The 15,160-nt window shown below is 30.8% G+C and overlaps 1 protein-coding gene across 3 annotated transcripts in view; it reads left to right on the forward strand.

Moving 5' to 3' along the window:
* Window positions 1-15,160, forward strand: part of LOC140441591 (uncharacterized) — an 803,694-nt gene that overhangs the window by 592,696 nt on the left and 195,838 nt on the right. For all 3 annotated transcript variants that reach the window (XM_072532421.1, XM_072532420.1, XM_072532422.1), the window contains one exon: window positions 9,691-9,834. In XM_072532421.1, the coding sequence (XP_072388522.1) occupies window positions 9,691-9,834 (144 nt within the window). The remainder of the gene's footprint in view (window positions 1-9,690; window positions 9,835-15,160) is intronic.

Raw genomic sequence — 15,160 nt, forward strand, 5'->3', positions numbered from 1 at the left:
TTCAACAGTTCTGTAGGAATTTCATCAGGTCCATTTGCTTTTCCATTTTTAGCGTTTCTTATTGCGTATTCTACTTCTTCTTTCAATATGTCTGGCCCAGTTGCATTGATTATCTGAGTTAAGTTGTTTCTATCGTTTTCAAATAATTCATTCAGGTATTCTGTCCATCTTTTTATTTTATTCTCAAGATCTACAATAAGATTTTCATCTTTGTCTTTAAGTTTACCTATTTGGCATTTCTTTATGCTTCCTGTTATCTCTTTTACTTTTTTGTGCATATTGAACGCATCGTACTTTTTCTCATAGGTTTCCATTTCTTCACATTGTTCTTTAATCCACTCCTCTGTGGCTTCTTTTATTCTCTTTTTTATGTGTTTATTTATTTCTTTGTATTTGTCTGGGTAATTCTTCATCTTTCTTCTTTGTTCCATCAAGTCTAGTATATCTTGTGTCATCCACCCCTTATTCTTTGTTTTTGTTTTTGTAAGATGTTTCCTTCCTGCTGTTTGTATAGCTGTATTTATGTACTTTAATTTTTGGTTAACGTTGTTTGTATCGATAATTTGTTGCTGCACTGAACGGAGGTTTTCATTTATTTCTTCTCCTGTTTCTTGTCGTATATTTTTGTTTTTAAGTTTATTTAAATCTAGTGCCTTTCTGTGTGGTCTTCTAATCTTTTTTGGTTTCGCCTCTATCACAGTAACTACCGTGTTATGATCTGAGCCTATATCAGCTCCTGGGTACGTCTTAGTACATTTAACAGCATTATGATACCTCCTTGCTATCATAATGTAGTCTATTTGATTTCTCACTATTTTTTCTTTGGTATGTTGTGGAGATATCCATGTATATAACCGTCGAGGAGGTAATTTGAAAAAGATATTTGTTATTACGAAGTCTTTACTTTGGCAAAATTATCAATCGATCTCCTCTGTCATTTCTGTTTCCAAGCCCATATTTTCCTACTTGTTCTCCTACCTTACCTTGACCCACCTTGGCATTAAGATCGCCCATTAATATGTTAATGTATGGAAAGACTGACTTAATAAGTGAAGACAAACAACCTGCAACAAAAAGGTTCAGACCTGACAGTGAAGTCGAATAAATGAACCAAATTTTAACTTTTAAACCAATGTATGTAAAGAAAATAAAAAAAGTAAAGTTCAATAAACATTGCAAAATTTAATAAGGCAAGTGATGAAAAAATCGACTTATTTTATTAAAGCAGTAAGGCAGATTAGATTAATATTGTATATCATATTTGTAAGAAAAATAGAATAAAAATCAATATTGTTAATTATAAAAATACAAACAATTATAATTAATATAAGGAATATAATAATATGATGTGTAAAAAATTACCTGAAATTTAATTTATAAAATATATAAGTATTATTACATCATTGATATAAAATGAAAAAACATATGTTGATTTTCCGGGATTTTCCGAGATTTATGGGAGGTGACAATTATGTCATCATTATTAATACTGCGACAGACTATTCGAGCAAATTAAAAAAAAGTAAGTATTTAGGGTGAATTTCAAATGGACTAAATTTTTCCGAGTTTTCCCATATTTTCCGGCCAGTGAACACTATGTAGTTATTCATATTTCGACGAGCTACCCAGAATAAAAAAAAGAGGCTTGCAGCTGCAAAGGAAGCCGAGATAATGTAAATTTTTCCTACGTGTTGGAATTTGAAGTTCCGATGCCGAAAAAAAAACGGAGCTGAAACAGATATCCTCTCCACTTTCCTATGTCGATCTTTCGAAAGTACCGTCGTTTTGAAAAATTAGATAAATTTTATAGCTATAAGCTTCAATATAAAGTTTAGATTTTCATTCAAAATTTGTGCAAATTTTTCTTCTTAATGTTTATAAACAATGGAGATATGATTTTTTTAAAAATAGTCACTAACTGCGTTCCTATTGGTCATAGAAGGTTTTTTATTTTTTAATGTGAGCTTTTTTACCAGCTATCCAATGGTTGTACGTACAAGTCTGTAGCTTGAAAAATATAGAAGTTATTACAATTGTTTATAAGTAAAAAACCAACCCTTTTTTCAAACGTTTATTTTGTAAATAATTTCGATGAAAACTCAATATGCATTTCACTTCTGAGATAGTCTAAGTCTTAAAGAATCCTATGAAATTTGCTGAATGTGTCTAGCATCATGCATAGAGCAAGCTCAATAGTTTAAATAATTAGCCTCAGGGATAAACAAATTAAATAACTTATAAAATATTTGACTGATCGGGGGGAAATTTCGCACAAATCTAAAAGATGGTAATTCCTTGATGTTTAAATGTAATAATACCATTTTATTTTGTTAATAAAAAAATTAATAAAATTTATAAATTAGTGCAAAAAAACTGCTTTTTTGCAAATATCTCTGTAAATTATTTATCAATTTTAATTAAAAAAACGGGAAAATAAAGATATTTTTGACATAAAAAAATGACATAAATATTGTTTATTTAAAATATAAGGGAAAAAATTTATAGACAAAAAATCAAATTGTGACCATAAATTATTGCTTAAAAAAATCGCAAGGTAGAACTAGGAGTATCTTTTCATCTATTCATCATCTAGTATCCCCCACCTATATCTTAAAAGCTTCAGATATCTGCGAAACATTTTTCCACCTTTTTTTTTAACCAGACTGGGCTATAATTACACAGGCCAACAATGAATTTGATGTTTTAAAATAAACATCCTTTGTTAGGTAATTTTTACCTCCTGAATCTGAAACTGATATTAGTTTTTTTCTATCACCTTCCAATTTTTCGCAAATCGAGATCTTATAAAAATTCCTTGATTATACGAAAAGTTTACATATAAAATTAGAAAGACGGTTTTTAGTGTAAATATATATGGCACAAACAGTTGTCCAAAATTATTTTAATAAAATTCTGAACTGTGGCCACACTGTAAAATTAGTGTGCAAGTGCAATATCGCGGCTGCATCTCTCCCAGTCGTAAATAAACGCATCAAAATCAATTGTTTGTTTTTAGCAGTTCGAGGAGGTTTATCGCTGTGTTTCGAATTAGTGCTATTTATTTGTTATTCTATTTTTTTGAGCTATGGAAAGAACACATTGTCTTAATAATGCAGACTATTAACTGATTGATTACGGTTGTCGCCGCTTCTCCGCCCCCAATTTCCATCTTTTTCTGTCATATGCAGTTGCCTCTTCTAAGTCTCTTGCCGCTATTGCTTCCTCGGTCGTTCTCTCTTTCTTCTTTTAGGAGGATTCCAATCCAGTACTCTTCTAGGCCATCTGTACTCTGGCATTCTTTTATTATGTCCGAACCAGATTAATTGTTTTCTTTCTATGTCATCATTGATATTTCGCTGGATTTTCATTTCGTGTCTTATTTGTTCATTTCTAACTCTCTCCAGTTTCGATTTACCTCAGCTTTGTCTCAGATAATCCATTTCTGTCGTCATAAGTTTGTTTCTATTAGCTTTGGTGACGTCCCATACTTCCGAACCGTAAAGTGTAATACTTTGGACTATACTACCGTAAATGTGTTTTTTGGTTTCTCGTCGAATTGTTTTTTTGCCAGAAAAGAGAGTTTAAGGCACGGGTCGCTGCTCTGGCCTTGTTTATTATTTCCCTGATTTCATCTGCGCTATTTCCCTTCTTGTTCAAAATGACCCCCAAATTTTTGCAGGATTGCACGCCTTTGATTTTGGCGTCTTCCAAGACTAGGTCACATATTTCATCTGTTCCCACTGAGAGATATTCATAAGTTTGTGTCTATTAGCTTTGGTGACGTCCCATACTTCCGAACCGTAAAGTGTAATACTTTGGACTATACTACCGTAAATGTATTTTTTGGTTTCTCGTCGAATTGTCTTTTTGCCGGAAAAGAGAGTTTAAGGCACGAGTCGCTGCTCTGCCCTTGTTTATTATTTCCCTGATTTCATCTGCGCTATTTCTTTCTTGTTCAAAATGACCCCCAAATTTTTGCAGGATTGCACGCCTTTGATTTTGACGTCTTCCAAGACTAGGTCACATATTTCATCTGTTCCCACTGAGACATAATCACATTTTGTCATATTCATGTTTAGACCTGCAACCTCATATTCTTCTTGCAGTTTTCTTACCATATAGCTAAGAGCTGTCTTTGGCAATTACTACCTGGTCATCCGCAAAGAAAAGTGTATATAGCGTGTTTTCTTCCACCATTATTCCCATGTTTCTACATTTTTTACCCATTTCACTAAGGATCTGTCCAAATAGATTTTAAATAAGGTGGGTGACAGACATCAGCCTTGTCTTAGTCCCTTTCTTGTTTGAAAAGGAGAGGTAATTTCTGAAGTATTTTTGAGTAGCGTTAATAAGAATTGGGTTTATTTTTAATAAGAGACTCAAATCTTCCCAAATGCAGACTGCTTTTGTTATATTTGTGGCAGTTTTGTGGTAGCAAAACAAAGACATAACATAACCTAATTTGTTTGTAATGCGTATCATGCCTATTTTCTATTTTTCTAGTGAAAATAGGAGAACAAGACAAATCTTGGGCACCACATATTGTATGTAAAGTTGGTGTAAAAGCTTTAAAAAGTTAGACAAAAGGAAGAAAAAGGTCGTTGAGTTTTGGAGTTCCCATGGTGTGGCGTGAGCCACAAAACCATTCTGATGATTGCTACTTTTGCTCCTGCGATTTAAGGGATTTAATTGTAAGAATAAAAAAAGTATTTTATACCCGAACCTAAAATCTGCTATTAGGCCTATTTATCATGGCCCTGATGTACCCATACCTATTTCACCAAAGCAGTTAGAGAATCTGTTATTGTCTAATTCGGAACAGTCTGCATTTGAGTCCACAGATCCCGACGTTACTTTTGAAGCAGAAGAAGGACCACAACTATTTAATCAAATGGAATTAAACAATTTTGTGGATGCCAATAACTGGATGCTTTGTGAAGATCTAAAAGTTCTGTGTATGCTACTTGGGCAACAGTCAGGTTATACTAAATATCCTTGCTTCATTTGTGAATGGGACAGCCGAGCACGAGGTAAACATTGGACCCAAAAAGAATAGCCTACAAGAGAAAACCTTACGCCAGGAAGAAAAAACATAAAACAAAAAACGACAGACATTCGACAAAAACGAAGAATGTTTTAAATATATTTATTCAAAATTTCCAAGTTGTCCAATGCATAATTAAAACAAGCCGTTTTTGTTGGTCCCGACATTAGATTTTTATTCAGAGACGAAAACTTTCAAAATTCTATGACGCTTATCGAAAAGAAAGCTTGGACTTTATTTAAAAAAGTTATCGAAAAGTTCTTGTGACATAAGAAAGTTCCAGACTATAAGAACATTGTCACACAAATGCTACAACATTTTCGTATTCTAGGATGCAATATGAGTTTAAAAGTACATTTTTTATTCGCTCATCTAAACCAATTTCTAGGAAATCTTGGAGCTGTTAGCGAAGAGCAAGGGGAACGTTTCCACCAAGACATTAAGCAGATGAAAAGACGTTATCAGGGTAAGTGGAGCGTATCCATGATGGCAGACTACTGTTGGATGCTACAACGTGATAATCCTGACAAAATTTATAGAAAAATTTCTACCTAACGCAGTTTTTTGACAAAAAAGAAAAGATTTCATTAAGTTGTGCATACAAAATATGTAGTTTTCTTTATTTTGAGCATTACTCCTATTTTTAAAATATATTAATAAATGTATTTATAAGCATATTTAGTATTTTTGTTTATTTTTTAATTTTCTAAAATATCTTACGTGATAGAAAAAATTGGTTTGCAGATTTGGAATCAACGCACCAAAATTATATAAAATCACTTGTCAAATTTAAAACATCTTCCAAACAAAAAGTTTTTTTTTGTAGACCTGTGTTAGTGAGACTATAACTTCCAATACATTTTTTGGGAGATTTGAGAATATTTTTACGGATAGTCCATCAGTACTAGAGGAGGATTTGCTTTTGATACTATTGATTGTTTGGATTAGTTCAGATTTATCAACTTGTCTTGTTGTGACAAAATAATTAATGTTATATTTTTACTCACGTTAACGAAGCACTCATTAGATTTTAAGGGTTTGGAAGGGCAAATGTTTGAGTTGTGTTAGTTTTATTTCAAAGATTGTTTATTATGGACCAAATTTCTTTTGCAACACTTTTACAGCGTCTCAGTCAATTTTTATTGTATGTTTTTTTTTCTGGTGTTTTGATCAGTTTTAGATAGTTTACTCTCTATTTGGTGGTATATTCAACGATAGAGACGTTGGCAGTAAATGTTTCTTGATGTACACTAGTAAAGGATTTCGAGAAGAAGTTTGCCGCGAGTGTTAAACTTGGTATATACTGCTTCATGATCAAATAGGTCCGCATTAATAATTGTAGAGCGGGAATCAAGGTGTGAGAAATCTGAGACAATAAATTCATTACAGTAGTTGATGTTTTAGTAATTCTTGCCGTTTTGTAGCATAAGCAGGACCGTAATTAATATTAAAGTCGCCGCATAAATTTTTTTTGCTTTTGTTGGTCAGATTATCAAAAAACTTATGGGTAAAGGTCGCGAAATAGGATGTCTTATTATTTCTATTTGATTTCCATTTACAAGTGCTCAGCTGTATTCTTGTCTTGTTCACTCTTCGTATATGTATATATAAGAGTAATTTTCGTTTTTTCATTAAATTTATTCTGTTTTCCATTTTTTTTAGTTGTCACTTATGTCACAGTCATACAGTGAGCAACTTTTCACTATTGTTTTAAAAATCCCGTTTTTAGTTTTCCTTGTAATATGGTTCGCTCCTTCTAATCGAGTATAATTGTCACATTTTTCCTTTCTTTATTTTATTTTTTATATCCGTTTCATCTCATGCTGTATTTGTTAGAGTTACACCTTAAATATTTATATTTATTTGTTTGCTTTATTGAGTTGATATTTATCTTAAGGTCTTTTGCAATATTTCCAATGACCACGTATTGCGTTTTATCATAATTTCCAATAATTTTTAAACCACAGCTTCCAAATTCTTCTTCCAACTTTTTTTATGTAGACGATGTCGTTTTTGTCTTCTGCTAAAATTATTTGATCATCGACAAACAAAAGGCTATGGATTTAACCTTCTAACCATACTCTATATATCTAATTTTACTGAAAAACTGTTATGGGACTAATGTTTGTTCACAGAGATTTTGACTGAATTAAACAAAAAAGTCTAAACAACAATGCATATTTTTTCGATGTCCCCTGATCACCCACTTATATACCCTTATGTATACAATCATAAAACTTTCCTTAATTCAACGACACAATTGTAGCGTTCCCTTCTGGTTTGATGATCAACTGAAACCTTAGGAGTATAATTTCATGCTGCGGTTTTTGTCAATATTTATAGGCTATAATTTACTAACCTACGTCATAAAAGGGGAAATCGATACTGTCATTTTAGATACATCCCAGACACGACAAAAGTGTTGGGTATAAAAATAGCTTGTTTACTTTAGACTATAAAAACAAAATGTTTATTAGGATGAATCATGCTTTTTCCGAAAATGTGTTTCGGTAATGGAGAAAATATGGCATTGTGTTTTGGGGAAGTTGATATGTGGGGAGAAATAAAACATTATCGAGATCGAAAGAGATGAATATATATATATGTATATATATATATATATATATATATATATATATATATATATATATATATATATATCGAGAAAAGGGGAATGACCTTCAATCCAATATAAATTCAGGATCACTCGAACAGTGGTGGGTTTTTCGGTCAAAAGGTGATTTAACCGGCAGCAGCTAAGAAGCTAAGAGTAGTAACCTCATTATATTTTTAAATATTACTATATTTCAATCTTAATCAATTTAATAATGTTACCTAAAGTTAAAATTAAATTTAACTAATAATATACCGTTGGAAGTGCATCTTACGATCTTGTTAGTTCTCTGTAAATTAATGTTTTTTTACTTAAGCTTTTTTACATAATTTTTATATACATGTACAATTACCACATGGTCTTTTGCTGTGCTAAGTTTAAGTTAATTTGTAAACTGTATTTAGTTTCAATTAATTGTGTATACAACATATTCTTATAATGTCCATTGTCGTAAGCTTCTTTACATATTTAATGTCATTGACTGCTACGTATCTTTTTGAGATGAACTGATGATGCTTTCTGATTAGAAAGCGAAACGTCTTCAATAAATAGATGAAGTCTTTGTCTCTTTTCTCTCCACCTTTTGACCGAAAAACCCACCACTCTTCGAGTGATCCTTAATTTATATATATATATATATATATATATATATATATATATATATATATATATATATATATATATATACAGAGTGTCTCATCCAAATGGAATAAATCAGATTACAAATAAATAAAGGCGCATTTATGTCAAAAATGGTTAATTTATCAGAAATTCATAAAATAATAATCCTACATATTACACTGACGATCTTGGTATGAAAGAGGCTTCAACCCTTCAACTTATTACAAACAAAACTCACTAATACTAAGCCCTGCTAAAACCCAAGTATGTGGATTCCGCATCAACATCCATTTGGCGCATATAAAACTGAACGTATTCTGCGGAGGACAACTGTTGAAACATACTGGCAGTCTCAAATATCTTGAAATCGTACTAGACCGCTCACTAACATATTATAGAGACAATTGTCAGACTACAATACAAAAGGTTGCTTCAAGAACTAACTTTTTCCGGAAACTTGTACGGATCAATTGGGGTACAAATTGGAAGGTCTTAAAGTCAACAGCCGAAACCTTGTGTTTCCCAGCAGGATAACATGTCTGTCTCGTATGGAGTACATCTAGACAAGTTCAAAAAGTCGCCACCTCATTAAATGAAACATGTAGAATAACTTTCAGCTGCATGAAATCCACCCATCTGCATCTCTTAATATGCGAATAAGTTCAGGCAAACTAAAAAAAAAAAAAACAATTATGCGAGTTCTAGGAAGCGTTAAAAAACAGCTGGCCCAGATCAAGAAAAATATTTCGATGAGGAATCAAGTGCTTCGCTAAAGAGCAGTGTTATAGGCCATTTGTTATTTTTTTTTACATTAATAATAAAACAAAATTAAATATAAGTAAATAAAATTAAATAAATTAAGTAAAATTAAGTAAAATAAAATAAAATAAAATAAAATAAAATAAAATAAAATAAAATAAAATAAAATAAAATAAAATAAAATAAAATAAAATAAAATAAAATAAAATAAAAAAAAAATAAAATAAAATAAAATAAAATAAAATAAAATAAAACAATATAAAATAAAATAAAAATAAAAATAAAATAAAAATAAAATAAAATAAAATAAAATAAAATAAAATAAAATAAAATAAAATAAAATAAAATAAAATAAAATAAAATAAAATAAAATAAAATAAAATAAAATAAAATAAAATAAAATAAGTTTAAAGTATTTACTCAAGTAGGAGGTGCAATCAAGATTTATTCGTATATTTTCTATAAGGATGACAACTCCTTAACACTTCTCAATCCATTCAACTTCTATTAGTGTCTAGATTATAGATGTAATACAGAATTAAGTGGAATATATAAGTCTGAGGCAGTTTAAAGATGAAAATAATCTTATTTTGTAATGAAAGAGTTTTCGGACAGAGCTTTGGTGATTTAATCAGTATATACTTTGTTGCAGAGTAACCGTCCCCGAACGACCACTTTTTTTAATTCGAGTACTGAGGATGCTACTGTTGCCAGTTCGACGCTTTCTCTTCACGACGGTGACCAAAGCAAAAAGCAAATAAAACAACGACTGACCGCCTTTTTTGGCAATACCAAAGTAAGTGTAATTATAATAGAGCAATTACAAAAAAATCAATTCACTTGTAAAGCAATTTTTATATATTTTAGTTTGAATAGTCTTTAAGTGATATTTGAAAAAAAAAATTACGACAAAAACTAACTTTTTATGTCATTTTCTTTCCGTTGTTACCTACAATATGTACCAAATTATGTATTTCGTATTATGTATATATATAACAGTTGATGCATAGGTACTTATATATTATGCATTTTAGTCAGATTGTAATCTTTGCAGTTTGAGGTAATAATGAGTAAATAATTGAGGTATATATATATATATATATATATATATATATATATATATATATATATATATATGTGTATATATATATATATATATATATATATATATATATATATATATATATATATATATATATATATATATATATATATATATATATCAATGTGGATTCAGAAGAGGGCGCAGCACAGTGGATCAAATTTTCCTGCTGCGCGAAATACAAGCAGAAAGCTACGAATATGGGAAACCTACAATGGCCCTATTCATCGACTTTAAACAAGCGTTCGATAGGATAAAGCGCAAAGAAATATACAAAGCACTACGTGAAATGGGAATTAGTGAAAAACTCATAAGAATGGTAAAAGTGACACTCCGAAAAACAGAGAATATGGTTAAAATAAATGGCGAAGAAACAGATAAGTTTGAGGTCAGTGAGGGGGTGCGACAAGGAGACCCACTGTCATCGCTGTTGTTCAGTATCGTCCTCGAAGTTACCATCAGAGAAGCTGAAATCAACAGGTCAGGACTTATATATCAAAGAAAACACCAATGCTTAGCATTCGCTGACGACATTGTACTGATAGCCAGAAGTAAGCAAGAATTAAAAGAAACAATAAAAAGATTAGAAATGAAAGCGAGAAAGAAAGGGATGTACATAAATGAAGAAAAGACCAAATATATGGAATGAACCGAAAGAAATTACCTACAAGAACAATATCTGACAGTAATAACAGATGAAAAAACATATAAATTCGAAGAAGTAGAAATATTCCAGTATTTAGGAGCGACATTCACGAGAAGACCAAATATGAAGGAAGAAACCCAAGCGAGAATTATGGCCGGTAACCGTTGTATTTTTGCACTAAACAATTTATTAAGAAGCAAAAACATATCTAGAAGGGCTAAGATAAGAATATATAAGACAGTAATAAGACCTATTGTATTATATGCCAGTGAAACATGGACAATGAACAAATCCGAGCAAGTCTTGTTGCAAGTCTGTGAAAGAAAAGTCCTCAGGAAAATATTTGGAGGTAAATTATGGAATGGTATATGGATAAAAAGACCAAATATGGAATTAGAGGAGATGTATGGAGAGCCGAATATCGTAGGGATCATAAAGTCACAAAGACTGAGATGGTTGGGACACATTCAAAGGATGGAAAACACGAGACTGCCAAAAAGAATGCTAATGGGAGGAATAGGAGGGAAAAGGAAAAAAGGCAGACCGAAAACCAGGTGGAAGAAGGATGTTGAAAAAGACATAGAAAAACTTAAAATACCAAACTGGAAAAATAAAGCAACAAACAGAAAAGAATGGAAAAGAATAGTAATCCAAGCCATGGGCCTTCTAGGCCTGGAGAGCTTAATTATATATATATATATATATATATATATATATATATATATATATATATATATATATATATATATATATATATATATATATATATATATATATATATATCTATATATATACACTCAAAAATGTAATATTCTGTAACGCCACTGAAAGTTTCTTATTTGAAATATTTTGCACTGTTTTTTTTTTGTCTACTAAAATAATGTATTTAATGCTTGTTTTTTGTTTCTTAATCGTCGCAAAGATTCTCAGTATTCATATCGCGTTCATCAGTTTTCGAAAACCGATATTTGTGAAAATTGGTTTGCGTTTTATTCACGTTGTAGTGAGCAATATGAATAGACAAGTGATATCTGAGTTCAACAGAGCTAGAATCGTTACTTTGATTGAGGAAGGCCCACACACAAGTCGACGTTGCTGTCCGGGTTGGTGTTAATTAGAGTGATGTGTCTCGGATTGTGAAAAAATATCGAGAGACGAATTCTGTTAGCGATCGTCCAAAAAGCGGAAGACCCAGAATTACTACCAATGTCTAAGAACGCTTTTTAACGCTAACTGCCCGGAGAAACTCCTCTATGACAATAACACAAAAAGTACAAAAACTAGAGGTGGTCTCAACATTTGATTACCAAGGAAGTATCTTTCTAACTGATGCTCAATTCGATTTGAGATAGCTGATTAACAAAAGAAAGCCAACAAAATCTATTATATGCTAAATAAAATAATATACGAAAAGAAGAAACAAGAAACAAAACTGAATTATTAGTATGTAATATAATTAACATACCAATAGTTGCAGATATAAGTAAAAATTAAGTAATACAAAAGAAACTTGCCAGGAATTTAAATGCTATCAAAATCAAAAACAGAATTAGAAATGATTAAATAAAAAAATAACTATACTAAAATTCCACTATTTGGAAGAGTGATTTCATCGTTTAAACGCCGAATGTCCTTAAATTTAAACGTACTCAGCCGCCCCCGAAAACTACCCGTTTAATTTGCGTATTCTCATCAGAAATCATAAAATGTATAATTACTACATTTATTTGTGCTTATCTATAGCAGACGTAACCACAAGATGCCGTACAGTGTAGCCGATTCTTGTTGACAAGCAGCAGTTATTGTCATACAAACCTGAATTCTTCAACGCATCGATTATTACCGACATAAAAATTCCAAAAAAATGAGTTTTTTTTCAATAGTAAAAATTAAGCAAAAAATTGTGTTGAATTGTATGTTCAGTTTTTTTACATATTTAAGTTTATAAAATAAAAATTGATATATTACATTTCATTCCCATTTCGTTTCAAAAACTTGGCAACTTAAGAATTTGTAAAGCATCTTAGCGGTAATACCACCGCACCTGCCAAAGCAAGAAACGTTCATTTATATAGGCGGTGCTTCTGTTGCCTTTTGTGATTATATTTTTTGCGGTTGAAGTTTGTGGTGATAATCCTAGTGTTATTAGAGTTTGTCGTTTTATAGTATATTTTTAATTATATTCTGTGATTATTAAAATATAATGGACGAACAACCGAGTTGTTCCATCAATGAACTTTCTGCAAATTTATTTGTTTTTTTTTATAGCTTTTTGTAACAATAAAACACTGAAAACTTTGTTTTCGAAACTTCCACAAAATTTATTATAAAATCTTATCACTACAGCTGTTTAGGCAGAGTACCTTTCTTAAGTGATCTATTTTTGGTATGCATTTATACATTATAGTCTTTAACCAAATAGGTTGAGGAGGGGAGAACTGTTTGTCTCAAGTTGGTTAAATACTATAAAGTGGTTTCGTTAAAGACTATAAAGTGTAAATGCATACCAAAAATAGATCACTTGAGAAAGGTACTCTGCCGAAACAGTTGTAGTGATAAGATTTTATAATAAATTTTGTGGAAGTTTTGAAAACAAAGTTTTCAATGTTTTATTGTTACATAAAATGAATTTCCATCAAGTAACGGTCGAATCCATCAATTATAGCTTTTTGCTTATGGCATTCTGTATTTTTAGGGGTATGTAGGGAATAAGCCACAAAATGTATTCAAATGTTTAATTTATTGACTTTTCGATCTCTATGAAGAGACCGTTTTTTAATATATAAATGATAGATATATTTATTTTTTATAGCTTTTCGCTTGTGGAATTCTGTATTTTTAGGGAGAATTTTGAAAATAAGCCACAATATATCTATTTGCTTGGTTAATTTACTGACTTTTCGATCTCTATTCCAAAGACCGTTTTTTAAGTTAGAAAAAACAAAGAAAATAAATAATATAAGATTATATAAATAATATTATATAAATATATAATAATAAAACGGTCTTTGGATATAGAGATCGAAACCTCAGTAAGAACCTGTACATAAATATTTATATTGTGGTCTATTTCGAACAAATAATATTTAAAAAATATAATTTAATTAACATTGAAATACAAGTGAGTGTACGCCACTGGATTTTCATACGTCTTTCCCCACTTCTCTGTCTTCAAACGATGAAATCACTCTTCCAAATAGTGGAATTATAGTATAGATACAGAATCCAGAATAAGTAAAGTAACCAGAAAACGATTGAAGTAGTTTGGACACGTACAGAGGATGCTAGACCTCTTAAGAAAATATTAGAAACTAAAAAAGTAAATAAATTAAAGAGAAGACGGCCAAGAAAAAGTTGGATAAATGAAATTATAAAAGCAGGTAAACCAATAAGAATGAACCACACAAAAATGAAAATATTATCGAGAAACAAAAAAGAATGGAAAAATATGGAATAGACACCAAGACGACAAAATACCAGACAACTTAGCGGGTAAATGGAATTTAGAGAAGAAGAAGAATTAAAGACCGCACATATTTCATATACAGTTTTTCAGTATTCAGCCACAGCACTATTCACCCATGTTCCCATCACAAATTTCATTACTAGTATTAATTTTAATCCCGTAGTAATATTTTCCAAACTGGCATAGATTTGAATTTCGTCCTGTTTTAAATAAACTCTCTGCGTAACCACTAAACTAAATTAAAAACGCAATCAAACAATTCTGCACCTCAAATATGGTTTAGTTCTGCAGGGATGATCCATTGCGGATGATCGAATAAACCCGGAATTTCCGCAAACATTTCGAACGCTCAAAGTCTCCCAATCTTTTCTACACAAAACATTAAATCAGCGGGTAAACCAATAAAGGTTAATAACGTTACGCACGTAGAAAAAAGATTATTTCGCAAAGCCTCGACCCGGGACCTATTAAATTAAATAAAAATGATTTCTTACTTACCTTAGCAATGCCGAAAAGGGCCGACAGTCATTTGGGCTCGTCCCTTACGCCGGGCCAATCCCTTTGATATATAAATAAAAGAAAGTGGATAGGTTTAGCCTCTTGATTTCGAACGGGAATTCTTGGGAGTAAATTTTTAATAGCATTGAGTCCATAAGTGGTTTTGGATGCGGTTTATTTATGTTATACAAATAAAATACATACACATATTTCTTATTTGTTAATGCTTAATCACAGAAAAATACTGGAAAGCTCGACACTAAGTAAAAATGATTTCAGATAAACAAATAAGCAGTCATAGCGAAAGTTTATTCAATAAAATAGAAAAATATACAACCTAGTAGTTGTCTAGAATATGATTGAACAAATTTGCAAATTTTACGCAGTAATTATTAACAGTCTATTTATAA

This window comes from Diabrotica undecimpunctata, chromosome 5 (assembly GCF_040954645.1).
Source record: "Diabrotica undecimpunctata isolate CICGRU chromosome 5, icDiaUnde3, whole genome shotgun sequence".
NCBI lineage: Eukaryota > Metazoa > Arthropoda > Insecta > Coleoptera > Chrysomelidae > Diabrotica > Diabrotica undecimpunctata.